Here is a 27,108-nt window from a genome sequence, read left to right as displayed (position 1 = left end):
TTGATTCCAGTGGGCAATAGAGGACTGACTGAAACATGTAAAAAGACAAACTCAACATATCATAAAATCCAGTGCTATGTGTCTGTATTCAGCTGGATCGTCAACCGTGCTGGTAAATAACAAGCACTGACAAAGCCAAAAGGTCTAGATTTAGTTTTATAACACGTGCAACAACAAAAAATAAGCACAGCAGGAGGAAACAGAAAGGGCTATTACCGTGGCTGTGTAATTTTACAGTAGCCCTTCATGGAATACAATGCAAGTATCGCGTGGGGGTGGAAACAATGCCCTGCATCACGCAAAAGAGCAGCCATCTTGAAAGTATAGATTTCATTGGTTTCAAGTTGTTTTTTGTACTTTTAGCATGGCTGGTCACCAGTGTTGGCTTTGTCAATGCCAGTACATTATAAAAGTATCTGGCATTTGCAATGTCAACATGCACCTACAGAATGCTTTGACAAAACAACCCTTATTTGGTTTGCCTATGCTTCTTTTCTTCCCCTGCAGTGGATCTCTGATTATACAGAAAGTGGGGCCATAATAAAACACTTGTTGCCAAATAACACACTATTTTGTGCGTTCTGGGACACATGCTTTTCACTAGCAAGATTCTCATCAGGTTTCACCTATAAAAAACCTATGGCCAAATAAACACAGAGGACGCGAATTACTCATGGGCACATAGCTTATGTGCAAATAGTGCACGGGCAGATACCACCAGGATAAGGAGTTTGCACCTGAAATGGAATTAGTACTATGGCTGTAATCAAGGACTTGGTAGTAAAATAAAACAGCTCTTCTGCAGCAGTTAATGTAATGAGTCATGACCCTTAGAATCAGTGAATGTTCATCACTTCAGATAGCAAGTCATGCTAGCTAGTACGGCGATGTGTGTTAGGTCCTCATTGCATCCTTTCAGCCCAATGTTAGTGAACATGCTCGTTATTGTAGAAATTTGCAATGTTCTCAGACATTTTTATGCCCATTTTACTCAACTTATTTCCCCTTGATCCAAAGTCAATCATACTAAAGTCTACAAAAAAGTGATAGATGGAATGCTTGAATTAATCACAGCCACTGGGAATTACTCGGGCCACATCCCAGTTCATCATTAGTATGCACACAACGCCACCGCAGTTTGGACCCAGTTATGTACCAATCAGTCTTGATCCTTCTCCAATGGGAAACACCCAACTCAAACTGCCAAGCCGGGTCCTCCTTGAACAAACAACTCAGGACCGGGATTACCCTAGTTATGGGCTCTTCAGCTGGGTACAGCTTGGTTCTAGTGACATGGTGTGCACGGAACCCACGTCTGGGCATACTCATCCCACTAAGGACAACGTACTAAAGTATACAAAAAAGTGATGCATGGAATGCTTGAATTAATCTCAGCCTCTGGCAATTCTCAGGATTGCATCCCAATCCATCATTATTTTGCAAAGAGAGGTTGCTTCTGTTCTGGTTCGGGGAGAACCTGGCATCCCAGTCCCATTGGATCAAGGTCAAGACTGATTTGCACAAAGCTGGGGAAAAATTGGGATGGCGCGGTGTGTAAAATAACAATGGACTGGGTTGTGGCCCGAGTTATTGCTAGTAGCTAAGATTAATTCAAGCATTCCACCCATCACTTTTTTGCATATCTGAAAGTATGTAATAGTTTTAAATTACACCTATTTTCTTCTTTTGCTGAAATTGGTACTAACAATGTCCCTATTGCTTTTTTGAGCGTTTGACATTAAATTTGTCATTTGGACATAACTGATGAGAGGCAAAATGGTGTTTAGGGAACAGGTGATTTCTTCGAGGCTTTACTTAATTAAATTCAATATATGAACATGGAATACTTTGCACCATAGCTCTTGTGGAAAATAAGTAATGTTCTCTATCCATAGTGTTTCAGATGCTAAAGTCCCAAAGTAGACGTCTTTCACGTAACTTTGGGATGTAGAGTACTTCAGGCAAACCGGTCAGCAAGCAGAGTCCTGTATGTTAACTGAGGACCACCACATCCACCTTGGTCTGTCCTCCAAACTGGGAATTATGGAGGAGGCGGGGTTTCCAAGAGGTGCCCACACACTCATTGGCTTAGGATTTGTGCTGGCAAAGTGCAACATTGCAAAACTTTGGAAATCTGCCTCGCCCCCTTCCCTTTGAGAATGAAAAGAGAGTGATAGGTGTGCCATTTTCGGGAAATCAATTTGCCAACCCAAGGAGACATGCTAAAATGTGGAAGCAGTAGTTCACCCATTTCAGGATCCCATTACCAGACCTTCCTGTTGGACAGGGAGGGATTGGCTTACTGCTTTAGTGTTAAATGCTATTAGAAATATAAGCTTAACCAGCTGTCAATCTGCAAACATCTCACCTGCTGTTGTGCTAAATCTTCTTGTGTCATTGTGTCATTCTACTGTGTTTGTTTGTTTAACACATTGAAATAAAAAGTGCATTAAAAATGACCGAATTTTTAATGATGATATAGATAGCGTTATCCCCGCCACGCTTACGCCAAACTAAGAATGAAACTGTTAGACTGGTGAACCTTTGGGAAAACCATGGTGCAGTCTATTTGATATATCTCACTGTCTTAGAATTTGTGCATATTGCACCCTGCAATGCGGCTGCCCCTTTGAACATGGTTGAATTTAATTTGCTAATGTTCGTACATTAAAATTGCTTAACTCTGAGCATTAGGCATTGGGATAGCTTGTAATTCCCTGTGGGGAATGGCTGAGCCTAATGTATTTTTAGAAGTGGCAGAAAAAAGGGTATTCAACATTAGACGCCGTAGCTGCGAAAAGGGTGCCTGGCACTCGCCTAAAAGAGACGTGTTGGAGGAGAGATGATGGTGTGAAAATGTGTAGTGTGCAAATTCATGGAAAAACAAAATAATAGAATACAATTTCTGGAAACATAAATTATCTAAAACCCTAGCAGTAGAAAACGAATTAATAGAAATTCAGTTTGGTGAAAAATACAAATAAACTTCAAGAACAGTAATACAGTGTTGCTAATTGACTAAACAAATGCTTAGAAAAAAATGTATACAGCATAGTAGATTCCAGAAGGAACACATTTATAATATTAAAGATAAAAGTTTAAGGAGACAAAGGTGAATGGAGGCAGAGTAGGGAAACGGTTAAGAGGAAAAAGTGAGGGTATGGAAGGGGAAGGGCGTACAAAGCACAACAAAGGAGAATGATAGTGGAGGTATTACATTAAATATTCTAAAAGATGCGTGAAGGATAAACATTCTTTCCAGCCAGAAAAACAAGGGGGTAAGGAGGATCGGAAAGGAGGGAGAGAAAGAGAATGCAAGAAGAAATGAAGCATTGGAAATGGGACATTCATTTTCTACACTTTATTTCTAGTCTTCTGACATGCAGCTCCTTTCTCCCCGTGGTTTAACTTCTGGCCACATCCGCACTAGATTAGAATTATTCTGGCTCGCAGATGCCGAAAACAGGCTGCCAGGACTAGAACTGCTCACCTCCAGTGTTCTCTGGAGTCCACATAAGGTTACTGAGCCCTGGACTGCTGGCAAAGCCCCCCCTCTCGTACCTGGAGGCTGAGAAGCCTGTCAGGGTGGACTACCTGAATCAACACAGGTAAACAGTCCCACCCTTTCTCACCCCGCTGATCACCGTAATTAGACAGGGGATATTTGTAGAAAACTGACTACTTAATAACTCTAAGGTATTTCAAGCTGTTAATCTTAGGGTAAGTTTTGAAAACAATCTTCATTAACTTATCTACTCTGTTGGAAATCTATGTTTTGCTCTGTTGTATCCGTATATTCTTTTGTCTGTGGCTCAGGACATCATGGGCCAGATGTACTAGAACATTTTTCCATAGACACAGAATAGGTAAAACCCTTTGACACATCTGGCCCCAGGTCCCGTATTGTGCACAGGGCGCACTGCCCTGGTCTGCAGTGTCACGCACCTTCTACTGAATGCGACAGGGCAGACCGGTTCAGCGTGCCCTATTTCAGTTTATGCGCTGCCCCAGAACAGCTGTGAACTCGTGCCTGCCCTGGTGGCAGTGCAGTTGTGAAATGCGACTACTTGTTTGATGCCTCTGGTCCGCCTTTCAAAACACTTTCCTCCTAACTTTTATTTATGGAAATACTCCGGCCCATATTTATACTTTTTTAGTGCCACATTTGCACTGCTTTTTGATGCAAAACCGGTGCAAATTTACAAAATACAAATGTATTTTGTAAGTTTGCGCCGTTTTTGCGTAAAAAAATGACGCAAATGCGGCGCTAAAAAAGTATAAATATGGGCCTGCATTCTTTAAATATGGAGCAAAACTAATGACACAAAATGAAAACATTAAATTTGATTATCTACACGCCTGTGTTTGGTAGGCGGTCATTAGCATGCCTGAACTTTAGCAGTAGTGCTAGCAATGGACTAATCTCCTGACCATGGCTGAGCCCCCTGTAGTTCATATTTAAATGTCGCTCTTAATCTCGCCATGGGCATCAGGGGAAAATGCCTGGCATCAAAAGACTGTCAGACAGAGAGCTGCATGAATGGGAGAAATCTGCTTTCCCCACAACTAGGTCACATCTTCATTTTAAATGAATCAGTAACACTTTTGGAGTCATTTAGGATTTGGCGGGTCGTACTGCACCAGGGCACCAGAGGAATGTTCTCTGCAGCCATGGTGGACTACAGCCCGCCACATTTGGAAATTTTCAGGAGGGATCTTCTGAAGGCACTGTAAGTTTGCTGAGAGGCTGCTGTGTCTCGTGTGGTCACTAAGTAGACACCACTCAGAAAACTTTTTGGCTGTTCAAATATTAACTCTCAAAGTGGGAGTTTATTTTTGTTAAACAAAAACAACTGTTTTTGCTGGAGGCAGTGAATAAGTTAAAAAGTACATTCCTGGGGCCATCAGTTTAAGATTTCCACAAGTCGATCCAGTCAGGGTTAGATCAGCTGAAGATGATGGCTTGCCTGACTATTAACAGTGCTGACAAAGCATCAGTTTGGCATTCAGGGTATTCCTTCACATTTGTGGTGGAGAACAGTGTCCGTGAAACACTAAATAAGGCCATAAGAGCCTGATGTATCAACTTTAGGAAAAGTGATTTATTAATTGTGATTATCTCTGAAATAAATATTCCTAATGTATGAAACGTTTAAATTTGCAAATAGCCATTCCTAGTAGGTTGCAAATCAACCTATCTCATGAATATTAATGAGGTAGATCGCAATTTGCAACCGATTAGGAATCTCCACCATTACAACAATGGTGGCCTGCTGGGGACCACCACAGGGAAACCTTCCCATTTGCGAATGGGTTACCACCAGCTTTGAATTAGTGGTAAAATGTTAATGTTTTGCGACAAGAATTCATACATTAATGCATACCATTCCAATTCATTATTTGGAAAAGGTGCCCTAAACACATGCCTTCAAAATACTGACTTGGGATGTAAATGCAATCCTGAATTGTGATTCGGTTACGTGATTTGGGATTAATACAAACAAAAATGCCTTTTGTGTTCACCAACGGCCCAAGTCTGGGAACCAGGTCAATGTGAATGCAACTTGACTAGGTACATCTGTCCCTTAGTGTGTTCATATAGAAAGTGGATCACAGCCAGATGGTGGCAGCTGAGAGTGGTGAGGAGAGGTTGTTATGTAGAGGAATTACTGAGCACATTAGGTTGAGAGCTGTAAAGGGTCACAAAGGAATCGGAGTGCTACAGCTGGCATCTTGGATTGTTTCAGTAAAGCACACCTCTGAAACAAGAACTGGACAATGTTGCTCTTTGTAGGGGAAAACTGTGCGAATCGTTTTTGATTTGCAGAGAGATTGTCACCAATCAAAGCCTGAATTCCCCCTTTAAAGCTTCGCATAAACTCTGTCAGGGAACATGACTGGTACGGTATAAGCACGGCTTACACATGCATACAGATAGAGCTCGTTGGAACAATTTCTGAATAAAAACAGCAAAATAAATGTTGTGACACAGAGCCTGATTTATATTTCAGCAGACAGGTTACTCAGTCACAACAGTGATGGATATCATGTCCGCTGAAATGTAACTCCCATAGGAAATAATGGGATTTATATTTCGCAGACGGGATATTCATCGGCATTTTTACAGAGTAACCCATCTGCCAAAATCTAAATCAGGCCCTTAATGTGGTAAGGACCGGCATGCTCCGGTTATTACAATTTGTGCCAATATAATTTATTGCATATTGTACCACATAAGGCAGTGATTCTCAACCTGTGGTCCATGGATGCCTGGATGTCCGCAAAGCCTAATCCGGGAATTCATGACTGCTTAGAAAAGGAACAGATTAATAACGTTTATGTAAATAAAGAAGCAAAACATAAAACTTAACTTTTTAAAATGTCCATTGGCCCTAGAGCCACAAGCAGGAGCATACTGACAGTGTAACTTGTGGAATAAATCCACAAAGCAAAATAAAGCACTGACAATTTTCACTTAGACCAAATGTCGATCTGGGAATATATTTTACTAGTCAAACTTCTATAATTAAGGTTTCATTGTAAATCCAAAGCAATTTTTACTACCAAAAATGTTGTTGTTTTAGGAAGATATTGAGAACTAGTATAAGTGCTTGAGATAGGTCAGCAAGAGCTACAATGTCTGTTTTAGTAACAGTTTTATTATGATAGAATACATTTGCAATTTCAGCTTATTATTGAAATAGTTGTTAGTGGGTGCTTTCAATATTAATTGATTGATTCTTTAATTGGGGGACGTATGCTGTACATGGTTACTGGGTGGGAGTCCTTTGTCCTAGACACTGTCAGTCCAATGAAACAAGAAAGGGAAGAAGAGCTTAAGTTTAGAAAACAGAAAGGTTTTCAATTTATCTGTAGAAGAAAGATATTTTTTCTTGAAAGATTAGGAGAGAGCTTGCCCAAAGGTTTGGGCCTAAGTAGGAGAAAAGAGCAGTCTCCAACGCTGGGCCTCTGTAATTTGGATACCAACCAAAGTATGCCTGGCCATGTCGGAAAGAGCAAGCGGGTCTACAAGGAGCTTGACATCAGGAAGTTCTTTAACCCTGCCCTGAACTGCAGGATCCTCAGAGGAAGGGGGATAATGCACCCCACACTGAGACATATTATTATATTCAGCACTTAAGAGCTCAATATATTAATATGTCGCCACGCCTAAGCAACTCAAAATAGCAATTTTTAGGTTTGGTGTTGGAAATACTTTTTGAGTTTACTAAAATAATATGTATAATATACTTATAATATACTTAAAGGGGCTTTTGGTTACCTCTCTTCATTCATTGGTTTGTTGTTTTACCAGTCCCATTTTGCTTCTGCCCACTCCAGCACACAGCATGGAGGACTGGGGCAGCTTACTTACGGCTCTGGTTAACATCACTTTGAGTGACTACATTTTGCTCTTTCACAAGGTCCACATCCACTCACAAGGAGTTTCCTTTAGAGCCAATGTTGCCTGATGTGACAGTAGGAAACATTTAACGTGAACACATGGCACAATCCAACTTTATCAGTTTCTATCTCCTTCCAATACTGTTGTAAAATCCTTTTGAAATAGACTGTTGCTATTTCACAGTATACCATATTGTGTTCCTGGACTCCCCAGTGGTTCTTTGATAAACTTTGCCCAGGGAGAAGCCAATCATTATGGTGTTTAATTTGCAGCACACTTGTAACAGTTTTGTAAAAAAAAATGTGTGGGGTGTAATTTGGGTTTTAGTATCCAATATATTCTTTTTTCTTTCCTTCCTTCTTTCCATCTTCTTTCTTTCCTTTTTTTCTTTTCTTCATTCCCTTTTCCTTTCATTCTTTCTTTTTTCACTTCTTTTTCTTACCTTCTTTCTTTCATTTTTGCCCTCTTGTTCGTTTGTCCGTTCTTTCTTTTTTGCTTTTCCTTTTTCTTTCCTTTTTTCCTTCTTCTTTGCATTCTTTCTTTTTTTCTTTGCTCCACTCCTTCTTCCCTTCTTTTGTTACTCTTCTCCTTCTTTTTCATTCCCTCTTTTTTCTTCTTCATTTTTCTTTTGCCTTCTTTCATTATTTTGTTAATACTTTCTTTCTTTTATGCCTACTTTCCTTTTCTTCCCTTCTTCCTTTCTTTTTTGTCTTATTTCCATATTTCTTTCCCTATTTCCATTCTTTCTCTGTTGCCTTCATTACTGTTTTTGGCATCTTTGTTTCTTTATTTGTCCCCTTCCTTCCTTGCTTCCTTCTTCCTTTCTTTCCTTCCTTCTTTCTTTCTTTTCAATTTTTGCACCTTCCTTTTTCCTTTACTTTTCGTTTTTCTTTCTTGCATTCCTTCTTTCTTTTTTGCTTTCTTTCCTTCTTTCTTTCTTTTGCCTTCTTTCCTTCCTTCTTTTGTTTCTCAACCTTCCTTCTTTCGGTCTTTCTTGCCTTTTTTCTTTGTTGCTTCTTTTCCTTCTTTCTTTGTTTTGCCTTCATTCTTTTCCTTTCCTTCATGTTCCTTTTGCCTTCTTTCTTTCATTTACCTTCTTACTTTTTTATTTCCTATATTTTTTCTTTCCTTCTTTATGTTTTGCCTTCTTTCTTTCATTCTTTCCTACTTTGTTTTTCTTTCTTTTTTCTTTTTTGCTTCTTTGCTTTTATTCTTCTTTGCTTTCTTTCTTTGGTTCACTCTTTTCCCCTCCTTCTTTCCTTCTTTCTTATGCCTTCTTTCCTGACTTCTTTCTATCTTTCTTTGTTTTTGCCCTTTTTCCTTCTTTCTTTTTTGTTTCTTTCCTTCCTTTTCTCTGTCTTGCCTTATTTCCTTTTCTCTTTCCTTCTTCCTCATTTTTGCCTTCTTTCATTTGTCCTTCCTTTTTCTTTCTTGCCTTCCTTTATTCCATTTTGCCTCTCTTCCTTCCTTTCTTTTTTTCACCTTCCCTCCTTTTTTGCCCTTCCATTTTTGCTACTTCCATTTTTATTTACCTTCATTCCTTTTCCTCTTCCTCCCTTACTTTTATTCCCTTTTTTCTTGCCTTCTTTCTGAAAGGTGAGGGTAGAAGCCAGTGCCAGGCCAATGGTGTTTTTAGGTCGGTGTTAGCCAAGACTTCCTGATTTCATTAAAAGTATATATAACTTAGTTACTTATAGGGGGTAGGTATAACATAGTTACTAATAGGGGTTTTCAACCGGACTTCATCCATTAGTCTGTGATTGTGTCATTCACATATGTCTTCTATCCAGTAAGCACGTATCTAGGGCCAGTTGTAGCCTACTTCACTATGAGTGTATGGCATTCTGCCATTTTATACGTAGCACATCCACACTCAAGGTGGTCCCCTCCAGGACTGGATGTACCATGCTAATGCATACATTTTGAGAACAGAAAAAAACAATTTTGCCTTTAGCCATTTTTTTTTTAAAGTTTAAACGAGGGCCTTGCAGTTCCCAGGGCTATAACGTTTTGCTAAAATCGTGACAAAACAAAAAGAAAAGAATTGCCAAAAGGCTGGCAGCCAACGCCAAACCTATTGGCTTTGCCAGTGCTTGTGAAATGTTGCGGCCAGTCTTACCTACTCTTTCTCTTTTAAAATGCTGACAATTTCTATCACTTAAGAACTCAACTACTCAATAACATAAGAACATGATGCATTGATATTTTCATCAGGTTATGTTTGAGACTTCTTTTCACATTCGTGCGTGAGAATATTTATATATGTTTGTTTTTGTACAGCGTTCACAGGTCAGGAGGCTGCGTCAGAGCACTCATTTAAACAGTACAGGATCACTAAACCAATAAGATTTCTGGATGGAAAACTACAGACATACACCATGGCACACATTCCCTAATATACCACAAATGCAAACATTTGATGTTATGTGATCAGTGATATTAATTTGATGAGATTCATATTACAAGAACAATAGCATATGAGTGCACAGATTGTTAAAGCCATCTTTGTATTCTATAACATATGTTATAGTGTATGCAAAGTTTGATTCAATATTTAGAAATACCCAACTTTTCAAAATTAGGCTCATACAACACCTTAAACCAGTGGTTCCCAACCTTTTGCCTTCTGTGGACCCCCACTTTATCAATACTGGAACCCAGGGCCCCCCACTGAATCATAATTGAAACTCAGGACCCCCCATTGAATAATTACTGAAAAGCTGGGGACCTAATTTGTTAATATTATTACATTTTCTAAGCAGTCGCGGACCCCCTGAGGAGGATCCACAGGCCCTCAGGGGTCCCTGGACCACAGGTTGGGAACCACTGCCTTAAACATTAACAATTGCCTTTTAGTGAGAGAGAAATAAGTAAGTAGATGTGAATGTGTGATTTGCATGTTACAAACAATGTATACTACTCGTACATTTGTAGCATGTGCATCTAATCTATAAATGTTACAACGTGTGTACTCGGCTTTGACTGGAAGGTATGCCTAGTCCATTATAATGAAGGGATTTTAGGGTCCTAACTTCACTCCTTCTCATGACGTGACATCATTGCCACATCACTTCCTTTGAATACACAACATTATTGCTCATTAGTTCCCTTACCCATTTATTTTTCGTTCTGGCCTATGGGTCTGGCCCAGACTATTATTTTTCCCCTAAAAAAAACCACACATACCATTAATGCATACAGATAGCCACTTTTGGTCAATGGGCTTGATTGTTTGCTCAATGTATTCGTCATTCATATTTTGCTTCAGCCCACCAGACCACACCGTGCGCATCGGCTCCCCTCGCGGTCAGAAAGTGCACAAAATCTGTGCATAATCTTCGCCTCCACCCACAAATATTTCTTTTCGCTTCTCCGACGAAGCTGGATCGAAGTGTGCAATTAATTTTATTTTAATTAACTTAAAAAAATATGGTGTCTGCTCTTCTGATACCAAGTTAGACAGCGAATTATTTCCCACCACTTTTCTCCGGTTGCTGCAGTAAAGTGACATTGCAACAACTATAACATTGTAGCTGCCTGTGGTTAGATAGGAAGTGATTTATTCAAGCTTCTCAACAAATAATAAAATTAAAGGCCCAAAATGAAAGGAGTGTTATTATGAAAAATAGCACAAGTAAAATACCCTCTTCACTGAATGCTTTTGAAATATAAGATTTTTACTGCAAGCATACAGCACCTACACTTAGATGGCAGCAGATTTTCTTTTCATCCCCTTTTTCTTTTTGATCCCTATGAATTCCAAGAAAAAAATGAAAATAATTTGGCCTTTGCACCAGCCTGCCAAGACCAGACCTATTGGCTTTGACAGTACTTATTTACGACTTGTTCCCTCTTTTCTGAGGGCGGCTTAGGTTGCCGATGCGTGGTCAGTGCTATACAAAGTTAATGAATCAGTGGTGTGTGCGTGCTCTCCGGGTCCTAAGGAACGTTGCCATTCCCAGGTACTTTCCCTTGGCCTCACCTGCAAGGACATTAGACCCAGGCGCGTGGCATCCAAGGGCCCGGCACAGCGCCAATGGAGCTGCTCATATGACCAGAGGTGGCCACACTGCTTACCTGGTGCACGTGCTCGCATTGATCTGTGCGCCACTTGCACACCTTTGCTGTGAAACGAAAGCAGTGATGCGTGAACAAATCATCTGAGAGGGCAAAATCATTTTTATAAAAACGCAAGAAAGACCCTCTGAATTACAAAATAAACATACTTTAGCTCCCTCGCACTCATTCGTACCATATCAAAATATCTTCATTCGACAACCGCAAGAACAGGCCTGCTGGCTCTGTCTTGCCTTTATCACATTGTCACTGTCTTTTTTCAGAATTTCACTCGTTCCCTGACACGTGTTCGCAGATTAATTAACTGGAAAGTGTTGCTCCTGCCAGTATCACAGATGCCTCATTAATCTAGGATGAGCCGGCGGCTCGAGTCGACACTTGTGCACACATTATGCAGAAGACATCTGGAACTTGATTCATTTCCTTAGATAGCAGCGTGGCAGCGAAATAACGCCGAATGTTTACAATGTGTTTCACCCCTTGCCTCTTGGTGTTACCGCTTGGCGCTATTTTTTTTAATTCATTTAACCATGACCATAAAGGTGGATGAAAAAATAAATGACGGATGGATGGATGCATTAATCGATTAGAAGATATTTCTAATCGGGCACTTATTTTTCTTTCAAGTTTCTCTGGCTCTTAAATTTGCAAATGTTATGATTATTGTTACCACTATGAGCATTGTTGGCTGTCTTATGTGAAGTGAGCACCAGGTCTCAGCTCTGCCACCAGTTGGTAAGTATCAAATTCACAAAACGTCATTACATCTGGCTCTAAATGGGATTCTTTTAACAGGTTTTGACACAAATGCAGATATCTGAATGAGTATCAGGTCTGCAGAGAGACTGCAGAAAAGGATCACAGTAGAGAGCTCACTAGATGTATGAGGGTTTTCTCATTCTTATTGCACTCTTGGAAGGTGGATCTCAGAGGCTGTTTCTCAGGGGATGAGCCACCATGTCTGGGCGAGTTTCATGGAGGGTGGCCTATACGTCTCCCAGAAAAATCTCTTCTAAGATCACCTATAAATGCTTGTGCTGTCTTGTTTGTGTTTCCTTTGCATGACTCCTACAGCTAGGAAATCCCACAAGGGACGGCAACACTGGGATTCAGAGCATGGATGTCCTTGGTGGTCTATTCTTTTAGGCGAAAACGACCTCTCTGTGGACCCCACCACCCACATGTTCCATTTATCCTTGTGTAATGAGTGGCAGAGCAGAGGTAGTGGAGACATTCCATTCCTCCTGGCAAGACCCCACCATTCGCTTGGTGTTATGGTATATAGTTGCATGGCCATGAGCATCAGGTCTTTTAATACAGGTGAACCACATATACCAGTGGTCTCCAAACATTTTAATGCCGCGCCCCCACCAGTTGAATAATAAAAATCATTGGGACCCCCTCAGAATTTTTCACAATTATTTTATAAAGATGGCAAGGTTTAAAAATGTCTAGACCTATTTAAACATTGCAGTTAAGTATGTTGCCTTTTTAAAAGGGCAATTACATGTTTCTGCTTAAAATAAAGGCCTTTTATCTGTATAATGCTTCTTTTGGTCAGAGTCTGGCGTCCCCCCTGGGACCACATGAGGACCCCATGGGGGGGCCCGCCCCCCAGTTTGAAGACCTCTGACATATACTGTGTTCCAAAAAAGCTGTTGGTTAAATATTGAGTGGACTGGGGAGCTCCCCTGGAATTGTGAGGCCCACAATGTTTACAGGATACTTAAAGCTTGTCAGGGTCTAGAGGAATCACTGGTTGAGGTAACTGTATGTAGTTCAACTTGCAATGGAGGCTGTGCATTTGATCAGACTGCAGGTGGCGAACTGGTAAGAGAGGAGTGTGTGTGTGTCCTTGAATTGAACATTCGTGTTTGTCACTCATTCTTTGCAATGCCACATGCCAGTCCTCTGCCCATTCAGATTTTATTATCAATAGCAATGAGACTGTTTGCATTCATCGCCAGACTTTACTGATGCAATATTCTCAGCATGGCCCAAGCATCTTCAGTTACACTGGAAAATAACGTAACGACACATCATGAATCATGTGGTTAGAACATGGGCATCATTACTCATTGTCGCTTTTTGACTTTAAATAAAAAATACCCCAACTTCGTTAATGTTATGAAGTTGGTGAATTTTGCAAGTGAAAGATTTTGTAAGCTACACAGGATTCTAACCCAGCAAAACCTACTTGCGGCAGGGGAGCCCTCCAACCAAAACATTTTTTCTGTATAAAAATTCTGTATAACCTATTGAGTTCTCATACTGACAAAGTTACAAAGTTGTGAACTTCGCACAATTATTTTGTCTGAAACAAAATTAAAAAGAAATTCAAAGATCCAACATTTTAATGAAACTGCTAGTACTGGTTATATATGTTTAGGTAAAGTAAATTACGCAGAGTGGAGCAATAGAAACGGACACAGAAACTGCTTAAATTATATTTGTAGGACATTCGGTTATTAGTTGATGGGATTGTGTCCCAATAAATTAAATGTTAACACAACCCTTAGTAGCTTGGCACAAAGCAGCCACGCTTAAGGAAGAGATAACCGGTGTAAAGTATATAACAACACCAAAACAATTAAAAAGTAGAAACATAACACAATAAAAATTCCACTCAAATTTATAAGAATAGTAAAAAATGTTTATCTTTAAAATCTAACGCCAAAATGACAAAAATCTATTAAAGTGAACAGGAGATATGATTTTCAGAGGAATCTAGGTCTTAACCTTGAATCCAATGCCCAAAAGCACAAAGTGCCAACCCGGGGTTCTTGTTGCCCTAGAGCATGTCAAAATCAAAACTAAGGCCAACCATAATAAAGCTCGGTACAGAGACCAGGTTCATCACGCTCAAATCTTTACCTTCGAATTTAAGGCCTGATTACGGGTTTGGCGGTCTTGGTACCGCCATGGTTCCAGTGGCAGATTCACCGCTGCAGTGTTGGCGGTCCAACTACCATATTACGATGCATGCGGTTACATAGACGAAAGACCACTGTGGTCACGCCACCATCGACAGCCTCTCGCTGCCCATATTGAGAGCGGTCACAGGCTACAGAGGCTAACAACTTGAGTCCAACCCCTTTTCCAGCCGGCAGTATTTCTATGTGCCTCTCGCCAAGTCGACTGTGGCGGGAAGACTTCCAAACTCGACCTGAGGAAACAAGAGAAATAAGGTAAGTACTCACCTTATTTCTAGATTCCACCCTTCTTCCTATCAAGTAACTCCTCGTCAAGGTCCTCCTTTTGCTGCAGAGACTTGTCCGAGGAGGAAATCCACACCGTTCGGTTCATATCCTAAGGCAAGCCACTCATACATTTAATCTTTGTTACAATGGCTGTGGACCCGTGCTGTTAGGCAAAGTATGTTTTCCATAGGTGAGATACATATGTGTGTATTTTCAGACTTGCTTCTTGTACATACACACTTAAGTATTTGCACTGTGGAACAATACCTACAAAAAGTGAGGTTCTTAGCACGATGGTCCACCTCTGTTGGAAGACTGCCGCTGCAAGACATCAGGCACAACAGAAACATAATATGGTGGGTGGAAGAACGCTGGCTCAGTGGTCTTCTTGGGGCTGCCGCCGTGGCATTACGGTGGTGCGACCACCAAACTCGTAATGTGGCCCTAAGGGCCTCACTACGAGTGCGGCGGTCTAAGGACTGCCACACTAGCATCGACGGTCGGACCGCTCAATTATAACATTGGCAGGCGGACCCGCCTAAAGACCGCCTTCCCCGCCAAGATCATAGATCCTGATGGGGTGATGGCGGTTGGCTTGTAACCAGCCACAGCGGTGCTGAATTCAGCACAGCCTGGCTGATTACAAAAAAAACTTTCCGACTGCCTTTTCATGGCAGGGAAACCTTGGTTTCTGCTGCCCAGTCCAGTGAACAACTTGTAATGGATCTAGTGGGGAGACAACCAGTTCCGTGGTGGTCTCCTCACTGCAAGTCTGGCAGTCGGGTTTTCCAACCGCCAGACTTGTAATGAGACCCTAAGAGGAAACCCCCCTCAGCATATGGCTTCTTTGTTTTCAGTTGCTGTGAATACTTAACACCCAAAAATAGAGCAGGACGAGCAGCCGTAAGCTCCTGGGTCAATCTGAAAAGGCTTCCAGTGGCCTTTCAGGCAACTCAGAAAAGTGACGCTTCTAAAGCTACTTTTCTAAAATAATTACGTTAAATCCGACTTTGGCTATAAGTTAAATTTAATGTAATATTAAAGCGACATCTTGAATCAAACTTCTGGCTACTTCCTTGAATTAATACAAATCACCCATTGTTTTCCAATGAGGCTACCAGCTTTTCCAATGGGGAAAATCAACTTTGGAGATTTTCTCCTACCGGGCCATGTAAAACACAGTTTATACGTGGTCTGCTATTTAGAACCATGCACCCCACCCGCAGGACACTTAGGGTACATTTTATGAGTGACATAGGTAATAAGTAAGAAGTTTGGGCCTGTCAAAAGGGCTAATTTGGTGGGTCGAATTTGACAGTTGTTCAACTGTCATGTTTTAATTTACCTCTGCAATGGTGCAGACTTACGTGCACTAGCTTCCAGTAGTGACACTATAACCTAAAAGCCCATGGGTACCTTGAGTACTATATTCTTAGAACTTCTTATAGGTCAGTAAAGCTTTCCAGATAGCTTTTCCAATTGGGATATATTTTTAATCGACAACTAGGCTGCAATGTAGTCTAGTACCAGATCTTTACTTGCCATTTAATGGTGGCACAAATACTGAGGGAGTCCACTAAAGGCATCTTAACACCCAGCAACTAGGTACTCTGAGTATCCTTTCCTAGGGTCATGCATGTAAGTTAACTTTGTCAATCAGGGAGTAGCCAAGTTGCACCCTCTGTTGCACACATTTAGGGGTTAAAGCACATACAGAGAGAGCTGGACGTCAGCGCCCCAGTGTGCAGTCATTACACCAGCACCTAAAGTCATCAAGACGTGGGGCAAAAAGAGGAGGTGAACCTCCAAAAAATACATTCTCCTACATATTTTATGGACAATCTGGGAATATATTGAAATTCACAGGTTTGTAATATACATTTACTGCCAAGGTGTTGTCTTCAAATAATTTCTATTACTGTGTTCCCAAGTCTTGTACTGCTAGTCCTTTTTCTTCCACAGAAGTATAACAATGAGTATGCCAGAGGCAACGTGCACTGCTAATCTTCAGCCTAGCAGTCACAGTTTTGGCAGTATTCTTCTGTAGTGGGTCGGTAATAATGTAATCCAAATTATGGAACGAAATATAAATTGGTTTCTTTTGCTAACATAGTAGTTCCCTGGATATCAGATCCCATACACATATATATCCCTCCATCTTGCCACAAATGAGAAACAGAGGCACTACCGACTCTGGAAACATCGGTAAACAGAAGATATCAGAGTGTAATGCTATTTGTATTTAACCACTAGCTCCATCTTGACCACGGACTCCATTTTGTGCTTAGCTTAGTTTTACACACCATCACATTGATGGAGCATGTATTTTTCAGTGCACAGCTTGTGCAACGTGTTTTCGCTCTTTCTCACCGAGGATGGGTACATAACATGGGAGAGTATCAGAGATAAAATGTACCAGGCTGAGAATGTTTATGGTAAGCCAGGGAACAGTTCAGTCTTGGAAAAACACAGTTGGCCAGTCTCTAGCGTGTTCTTTTTCAACACTGACCCAGTGCAGCCAACGTTTGAACAGCAACTTTCTGTATGGGAGGGGGAGTCCCACGGACCACTGCCTGCTCTGAAAAAATGAAAAGAAAACTTTTCATTTTTGTTTTCGAAATGCATTCCGTTTCCCTATAAGGAAAACGGGCTGCATTTAAAAAAAAAATACTGCTTTATTTAAAAGCAGTCACAGACATGGTGGTCTGCTGACCCCAGCAGGCCACCATCCCTGTGAGTGCCGCCATTCCCAATGAGGTAGCAAATTCCGACCTACCTCATGAATATTCATGAGGTAGGTCATTTGCAACCCCATTGGGAATCGCAAGTGTGAAGTACACTGTTATATATACATTGTTGCGACTCGCAAATGAGTTGCAAATTGCGAGTCACAAAACTCGGGGTCGTACATCTGGCCCTTAACCCCTACAAGTCTATATTTTTTATGTGGATGTGTTTTTTTTTTTTAACTATTATATTTTGGTGTTCCATTGTATAATTTATTTTAATGTATTTGTTTAATTATGTATTTGCATTTTTGAACCAATATTATTTGTATTTTTTTTAATTTAATCAAAAGCATGTATCTTTATTTTATAAGTTACACATGTTATTATTTATATCATATGCTTTTTCAAATGTAATTTTTGAAAGATATTATATTTTTTAATGTTAATATAATGTTTAATATTGACAATTTGATTTCCGTACCTGTTATTCTGTGATTATATTTTGGTCTTCTATAATGTTGTAGCCAGTATTTTGTACCTTGCTTACAAAATAAGTGAATTCAACATTTGAGTCCTCAACACTTTTTTTGCAATATTTTATATTGCAATATCTTTGTCTTTCCTTTTTCGTCATACAACTATATCAGGGTGTACAAGGCAGCCAGGCACCCTGTTGGACAGTAGGAAGGAGCAATGCAAGCTTCCACTGTTGGCTACAAATCAGTGCACTGCTTTGCCTCAGGGAGCTCAGCGCTGTGGTGCTACCACTGGAAAGAACAACTTTTTAATAAATACATTTTTCAGACTCGGAATACTGAAGTTTTATTCAACACAAAGGTACTATTCATGTCACTTTCTGTGTTAGTAAATGTGTCAATGTGCACATAGAGTATCATGACTAAATTGCTTCTTAAAATCAAGTGTTAGAATGAGATCATAAGAAACAGTGAAACTCAGAACAAATGTCCTTCAATTGTTTATGAAAATAAGATTTTCTCAAACTATGGGTCCCGAGGACGCTTATGGTGGACAAGCACTTCATCATAAAAGAATGGAAGCCTCCAAAACGATGCAAGCAGGAGAATGTCTCTCAACACTGAGGAGATGGGCCTCAATCGGATAGAGCAACTCTCATAAGTCGAGGGACAGCCTTCGACTCATTTGTGGTGATTATCTAACTACGTATGAAAGCTGAATGATACCACATCTATCTTGACATGACCATATAGGAAATCTGTACTATCACACCCCTTTCCTTAGGCCCGTTCTCTTGTTTGTACTACTAACAGCACATGCCTGCTTCGTTGCGAGAGGCCCTCACGTTCCATCCTACACCCCCTGCTACCTTCTACCTTCCAGCATTCATCTGTAGATTCCTCAGGCTGTCAACCCCCTTTCCTCCAACATGTTGTTTGGGCAATGATGAATCTGATCTCAACAGAAAGGATAATAATTGGTTTCTTATGACACAGTGTCCAAGTCTTCCAAATAAATTACTATGTTTTTATTTTGTTTTATGTTGTACTGGGAGGGGTGTTTTAGATCTCTTCCCATAAATAGGTAGCCAGTTGCTTGCTACCTGAATGTAGCTAGATGTTTCTTAATGAAAAGTAATATGGCATACATGACATAACATACATTGCTTATATAGATGACAGCATGCAAGACATAAGATGAAAATAAGACATTACAAAAGTAGCACAATAAGTTATGAATCTAAGAGAACCAAAGGAGTAAATTAGAGTTTAGTAGATGCAGGACATTCACCAAAAATTAGCCAATGTCTTATGTAACTGATTTACACTCTACACTAACGTATATATATGTCAACGCTATATATAGAGCAAACACAATATCCACCAATTTTTATCAGATGTCCCACATCCACCAAACTCTACATAACCTTGTAAGATTCCTGTTCTGGGTAATGATGAGACATAGGGTCTCATTACAAGGCTGGCAATCATGAGACCACCAGCCTCGAAGTGACGGTTGGACAGCCTCACTCCAGATGGTCCGACCACCACATTATGATCCCTGGCTGTCAGACCACCAGGGGACTGCCGTTCCTGCCAGGAACATGGTTCCCGATGGGCTGACAGCAGTCTAAGTTGTGGTCAGCCATACCAGCGCTGCACTCAGTACCACTGTGCTGATTGCAACTCAACTTTCCGCCGGCCTTTTCATGGCAGAGACCCCCCCCCATGAAAAGACTGGTAGAAAGCCAGTGAAGAAGGTCACAGTGGGGCCCTTTTTACTGCCCATGGCATGGGCACTGCAGGGGTCCCCCTCCCCAGCACCCTCAGAATGCTCATTGTCTGCTTTGTAGAAAGTGAGCATTCCGAGGGTGCTGATGTGCTACGGTTTTGGTCTCGGCTCCCTTACTGTTCTTGCCAATCAGCCCGGCGGGAAAGTCGTAATACAATTTTCCTGCCGGTCAGCCCAGCTGGAACATTGTAATACGATGGGGGGAACACCGCCAACATGATGGCAGTGTCCTCTTCGCAAGTTTGGCTGTCAGCTCATCTGACCGCCAAACTCATAATGAGGCCTATAGTATGCAAATTGGAGCATCAGATCTAATGTGTCCTTTAAAGTAATTTTCTTTTCGTTAACACTTCTGGTATGTTGTTAATATTTGTTGAACTACATTCACTTTATAGTAAATAAGGGCCATACTTGGCCTTGGTGAGGCCACCATATTGTTCTATACTGGGGCATTGTAGTTAAGACTCTATAATTCATATAACATTTATGGCAGGACAACAAGAGGAAAGCACATGGACACATTTGGTAAATGTTGCATGAGATCCCATCAAGAAACTGATTAAATTCATGGGACCTGTACTTTCATGGATTACAGCTCATGTGCCTTGGAGCTCTGCAGCTATCCTGTGCATGTGGTTGAATATTTTAGAAGAAGTTGAGTAATTATGGGAGCCCCTCTCTCTGTCACTCAAAGTACTACAAAAGCTAGTGTCTGACTTCTGAGGGTGTAATGAACATCTGCATTATTCCACATCCATTGTGGTTATGGTGAGTTTTGGACCTGGCCCTTTTTGCAGGCTTATCCCTGACCTTTTTGCCTTCTTTCTCCTATTTTTTTCTGACCTGTTTTTGTTGGCTGTAGAACTCTGGACACTTTACCACTGCTAACCAGTGCTAAAGTGCATATGCTCTCTGTCTAAAATGTATTGGTGCTTGGTTTCTCCATGATTGGCATATTTGATCTACTAGTAAGTCTGTAGTACAGTGCACAGTGTGTGCTGAGGGTCTGTAAATCAAATGCTACTCGTGGGCCTGTAGCACTGATTATGTCACCCACATGAGGAGCCCTGTAAAAATGGCTCATATCTGCTATTGCAGTGTCTGTGTGTGCAGTTTTAAACTGCCATTACGACCTGCCAAGTGCACTTACTTGCCAAGCCAAAACCTCCCTTTTTACTATATGTAAGTCACCCCTAAAGTAGACCCACAACAGCTCCATGGGCTGGGTGTAGTGTATGTAAAAGTTAGGACATGTACTGGAGTGCTTTACATGTCCTGACAGTGAAATACTGCTAAATTCGTTTTTTACTAATGCAAGGCTTAGGCCTCCCATTGGGGAACATTGGGATTGCCTTGAAATATCTTCTAAGTGCAATTTCTCATTGGGATCAGTTATACATATGGAATATGGGGTCTCTGAACTCACAAATTTAAAAATACATCTTTTGGTGATATTGTTTTTGGAACTGTGAGTTAGAAAATGCCACTTTTAAGAAGTGGGTGTTTTCGTGCTTAGCAATTATCTGCCTCTGCCTGTCTGCTGAATACACGTCTGGGTCAGAATGACAGTTGGGCTGTTTATGCATTCACTCCAGACAGTCATACAAAGGGAGCTGAGGTGTGCCCTGGATATCCCAATGAGTCTTCCAGAGCTAGCATGGTGGGAGGAGCTGACACTTGCACCTGAATAGGGCTGTGCCTTTCCTCACACAAAGCAGTCTCTAACCCCCCGGAGTTTGTCTGGGGTCAGGTCATGGAAAGGCAGGGTGTTGTGCACTACAAGGACTTTCTTTGAAGTTGCCTACTTCAAAAACAGGAATGGGTATAAGTACTGGACCTCAAACATCACATAGTTAGAACACTTCTGGGCTAAGGACAGTCTGCGAATAAGAAGAGCTGGATGCTGTAGGAGGGACTGCCACTCTTCCTGTTGCTTTGTTGTGCTGACCTGCTGCTTGCTGCTTCTGTCCTGGGAGTGAAAGGACTGGGCTTTGCTTTCTGCAGCCTGCTTTCCAAGGCTCTCCAAGGGCTTGAACTGAGCTTACCTCCTGTTAAGAAGTCTCAGGGATAGCAAAGATTTCATCTGCCAGTGACTGGGCTCTTCTGCTGAGAGCCCTCACTTGCCAAGTAGTGCCAACTCCAGTCCCTGGGCCCTTGGAAGAGTAAGCTGATGACAAATCCACACACTGATGCTCCACAGCTGAAAAATCAATGCAGCGCCTGTCCCGCAGCTGGAGAATCAGGAAGCACCTGTCTCGCCGCCCCAAAATCAATGCAGTGCCTGTTTCACCGTGGCTGCATCAACACAGTATGTCTGGATTTTCTACACACCGTCCCAGGGGCACCAATTTCTCATCGACCCCACACCATAGTAAGGAACCAAGGCTTTGTGTCCAGAAATCAACGCATCACCTTTCCTGTGAGGAAAAAATCGATGCATCACATCCCCTGCCAGGAGGAACCTGTGCATCGCCTCCCCTGTGAGGAAAGAATCAAAGCATCACCTACCCTGCTCAGTAAGGAGCCAACCGATTGCTTTGTTTTTAGGTTCCTCACCTCCCCTCTGGCCCCCATTGACTTTTTTTTCATACATCCCAGACACTTTGTTCCAAAAAGGTACAACCATTGATTCCTAGGGATCATAACTCATTGAATACTTTAAAAAGTGATATATTTAATTGTGTTTCTTGGATTTTTGTCATTTTGGTCTTGTTTTATTTAGATAAATATTGGCTATTTTCTAAACTGGTGTGTAGTCCTCTTGTTGTGTTTTCACTGTGTTACTGTGTGTGTGTGTGTTTGTGTGTGTGCAAGTACTTTACAGATTGCCTCTGACATAAGCCAGACTGCTCATGCCAAGCTACCAAGAGGGTGAGCTTGGGTTATCATAGGTGTGTGACTCCCTTACCCTGACTAGAGTGAGGGTCCCTACTTGGACAGAACGCAAACCACTGCCAACTAGAGACCCATTTTCTAACAGTGAGTGAGGAGCCCGAAAGACTGAGAGGTTATTTAGACTAGGAGGTATTTGATATTCACAGATGCAGGCACCATAAAAGAGTTATTCTATGGCTCTAAAGCAGCATTATGTAGTGCATACGTAACTCAAAACATGTAATTGAGTCATGTTAGACCCCAAAGAGCTAAGATTTTAACTCACTGTGGTATGTTAACCCAAAACTAGCAAAATCATCCATTCGATCTTGATTTTGCATAAACTGAAATAATCCCTACTTGCACATGCATGTTAGTGCTATGAGTTGAAGGCATTCAATGATTGGCAGGCTCTGCACTGCAGAAGCTCTGGTATTCCCTCTTCACCATTAATTTCCCTTGCATGTGACATTGGCAGGGTGGGTACCCACCATGTCATGGTCAGAGAGAAAAAAATTGGCAGAGAAACCAACAATGGAAATTTGAGTTCAGCACCTCTCTCATAGACAGAGACCCAGCCCTTAATCATACAATTTGTTTGGCCTTGATGTTTTTTTTTTTTTAAACTCAATCCAAGACTGTTTGGAGTCAATATTGAGGACACTTTCAGTCAGTTGAGGAAGGCTATGGCATTTTCAGTATTTGTACAAAAGTGCATCTTTTGGGTCCTGGGAATCAGCAGTGAATTGTGATTTTTGGCAAGCCATTTTTCTACTGTTTCTCTCATGCCATTAAATTCAGAATGTGGTAGAGTTTAGTAGCCAACTGTAAATACAGCAATTAGATTACTGCCAGAGTAATATGTGTCTAAAATACTTTAACTTTTTCTCTCCCAACAGAGAACACAGTCACCATGATATGAAGAATGGCTGAATATCCGAAATCCTACAGTGACCCAGAAAACAGCATTGCTTCACAATGTCCAAAAGGTTTCCCTTCTACAGGGCGAGGAGCTCCTGGATCCCAGGGTATAATCATACAGCTAACAGCTGCTGCAAGTGAAGAGCACTGGGGAAGCCCTGAGGACAATGAGCTGATCTTCACCCTTGAAGATGATGAAGACGGAGATTTGACATCATTTACTGAGGGAACTGTCCCTCGCCTAACAAATGACCTTCTGGACACCCATTCTGCACCTGGAATTGAAGGATCCTCTCCTCCATTATTGCATCTGGATTCTCCATTAATTTCTGAAACCTCCATTGGTAGGCTTCCAAAGTCTTCAACCCAAGCCATATCTCCTCCGTTGCCAACTTCACCAGCACCACTGATAAACTTAGTGAAGTCACTTTCCACAGAGATTGAATCTAAGGATACTTCTCCCCTTACACCCAAGCCACTCCTGAACCTAGTCAAATCTATATCAACAGAAATTTCTCGATTGGAGCCGGAAGTAACCCAGTCAAAGTCAGACTCAAAATTGAATGTCCATTTGTGGAGACAGATTACACAGCCCAAAAGCAAAAATGGGGACTCTCGGACAGCCCCATCGTCCCCCAGTTCCTCTCCTTCTGAAATCAAAGGTGGTTTCTTCAAAGTGCAGGAGGTGGAAGCCAAGTTAGAAGACACTAAGAGAAGGCTGTCAGAGGCAATGCAAGAGCCTCTCAGCATGCTGAGTAAGATTATCGGAGATGAGGTCAGTGCAACTCCCAGGCACAAGCAGACCACTATGGCCTCCTCTATTCAAGAGTCTCCAACAGGTTATGGTCTAGAAAATAACACATTGGACATCAAGAATGCAAGGACTGGGCATTATAAAGTGGAAGGTGACAAACCTGGGGTTGCAGAAAACATTGGTAAAATTTGGAGAAAGAATTCACAAATAGACCATTGTTCACAAGAACAAAGATGGGTGCCAGCCTGGCACTGTGGCTATGAGATCTGCTCCTTTGGTGATGTCATTCAAGTAGTTGAGGTGGGGTCAAGGGACAGCATTTTGGAAGGCCAGAACTTGCCACATAAACTTGGTGGATACCGCAAGTCTCAACCTTGTGGCACAGTGCCATGCAAGACCCTTGCCTGTGTGGCAATCCTGGCCTATAATTACTTCATCTTGCCATTGCCAGCCTATATTTCGGGGCTATTCTTGGGACTTGCAGGAGGGTTCTTGCTTGGGTTCTTGATTATTTTGTTAGTGGTGCCAAGGTCTTCTTACTCCTCTAGGAGGATGTGTTTGCCGAAGGAAAGGATGGAATTCAGTATGTTGGCAGTGCCACAACAGGAACCTGACATTCTAAAGGTATAGCAGCTTTGAATTTTATTATTATCACTTGAGCAGTAAAGTGTTTGTGTGTGTGTGTGTTTTGTGTGTGTTAGTTTCTGCTTATCAGATAAAAACTGTGAAACATGTATTTGTGTTGGCCTTTCATGGCAGTCATGCTGACTATTAATCTTTTGATAACTGAAGCAATAGCTTCAAGTAGACATCTACCTCCTAAAACAATGTTTCCGCATTACTGGAGCTGTTTAGACAGACAATATTGAAAAAATGAACATAGCACCACCCATATACAAGAAGCCAATTGATCCCCATCATGTCCATTTCACTGTTACTATTTCTACATAAAGCCCTATGAAGAATTACATAGGATTCAAGCCTATGTTGCTGCACCATGGATGAGTGCAGGGCCATTGTGTGTACCAGACAGTCACATGCCAGGAATGAGTAATCAGTATTTTACTATGCCTTGAAAGCTGCTCACAGTTTTTTAGACTTACATCTGGCAACATCATGTGACTTTCTACAGGGATTCCTATTCCCCCCATTCATAATGCACATTTACTCTTTTTCTGTGGGGAAAACACTTTTATTCTTGGAGAAAGCCCTTCTCCTACACCCCTTCCTAATGTGGAGGTGATCCATTCACTTTCTCACACTGCAAAGGAAATTACCACTATGGTTGGGATTAGATTTCAGGTAATTTTCCACCAAGAGAGTGCATATCCAGGACTACGAGGAAGTACATATGTCCCCAGCACCCTTCTATGAAGAACACACTTGGCACAGTTGCCTGTCGAACATGTTACCTTTGCTTGCTACTGTTTACACAAACTATAACTGTGTTGACCCAACTATGTGGAATTCATATAAGGTGTTTATCTGTGACTGGGGTGCAGGAGACAACATTTTTAGCCAATAGGGAAGCAAAATTATTGCTTACTTCCCGAAACGTTCACAGATGATGTTCAGTATAGATTGTTAGGCATATGTAGCAAGCAATTGTGTTCTTGGTTGAAGGGAGTGGAAGCACCACTTAGGCAACTACCTTAATCCTTGTCAGCGTGAACCACAAAAGTCATTAAATTAACCTGTACTTAATCCTCTTGTAGCTTGGCACAAAAGCAGTCAGGTTTACTGAAAGATTCGTCAGTACACGGATCTTTCTTAAGGTAAAGTACGTTTATTTTAGAAGATATTCGTAATACAGAAACACCACAGCCCACAGACAGTTTCTCTCCCTGTTCTCTTTCTCCTTCTCTAGTCCACCAACTGTCGTTGTCTCCTGGGAGACCTTCACATTCTAAACCCCATTCTAACCTAGAATACCACACATCTTCCCCTCATTAACAAAATAAAAAAAAAATCAAATATGTATTCTTAACACAATGCTACAAAAACCCGCAACATACAGTACAATTATAGAAATTGAAATTGAAAATAGAAACATTAAATAATACTAAATACAGTGCATTCATTAGAACACATATAAAGTAAGAAAAGAATAAATGCAACTCTCCCTAGAGTAATGAAATAACTCTGTTGCACATATTCTTTACATTGAGAAAACAAAATCATCTAGAGCTTTAGGATGTCTAGAGACCCTTGAGCTTCTTCTTAGTGCAGTATGGCTATCCCCTTGCTCACATTTCTCTTCATTCACTTTCCCAGATTTTCCATCACCATCCCCAGAGATTTTTACAATTCTCCCAATGTTCCAAATCCTATGATCCTCTGTCTTTACAGCATTCTTCATGACTTTTATCACTTTGAGAGGAGAAGAGAATTTAGAATGAGTGTTAGATAAACCAAATCGCGGACTTCTCACTTTAACAACATCACCCACTGAAATCACAATTTTCTTTACCATCTTCCGTCTGTCAAAGTCCACCTTTCTTTCAAGAGTTTTCCTAATTTCCCTGTCTATTTTATGTTCTAAGCTACACCCCAGGTTTTGCTCTAACCCCACCTTGTCGTTAACCCAAGATGGACACATCTGCGTATTAGGTTTTCTGTGTCTAAACAATTCAAAAGGTGTAAGACCTGTACTTGTATGTGGAGTTAGTCTGTAATTCTTGATTTTGTTTAAAATCTCCTCTCTCCAACATTTGTTATTAGCCAGGGCCAATTGAATGGTTTCCTTTAACACCCTGTTAAATCTCTCCACCATGCCATTAGTCTCAGGATGATAGAGAGAAGCCTTCTTATGTATAATTCCCTTGTTACTAAGGAATCTCTCCATGTTTTGAGAAACAAGTTGCACACCATTGTCAGTGA

The 27,108-nt window shown here is 41.2% G+C and overlaps 1 protein-coding gene across 7 annotated transcripts in view; it reads left to right on the top strand.

Annotated features, from left to right (window-relative positions):
- The window catches only part of LOC138261124 (testis-expressed protein 2-like), a 344,587-nt gene that overhangs the window by 92,122 nt on the left and 225,357 nt on the right, over window positions 1-27,108 (top strand). For all 7 annotated transcript variants that reach the window (XM_069209794.1, XM_069209792.1, XM_069209793.1 and 4 more), the window contains exon 2: window positions 23,453-24,852. In XM_069209794.1, the coding sequence (XP_069065895.1) occupies window positions 23,479-24,852 (1,374 nt within the window). In that variant the 5' untranslated portion in view covers window positions 23,453-23,478. The remainder of the gene's footprint in view (window positions 1-23,452; window positions 24,853-27,108) is intronic.

This window comes from Pleurodeles waltl, chromosome 10 (assembly GCF_031143425.1).
Source record: "Pleurodeles waltl isolate 20211129_DDA chromosome 10, aPleWal1.hap1.20221129, whole genome shotgun sequence".
Taxonomy (NCBI): domain Eukaryota; kingdom Metazoa; phylum Chordata; class Amphibia; order Caudata; family Salamandridae; genus Pleurodeles; species Pleurodeles waltl.
Note: the sequence above shows the minus strand (reverse complement) of the source record. Positions and strands in the feature narration are given on the sequence as shown.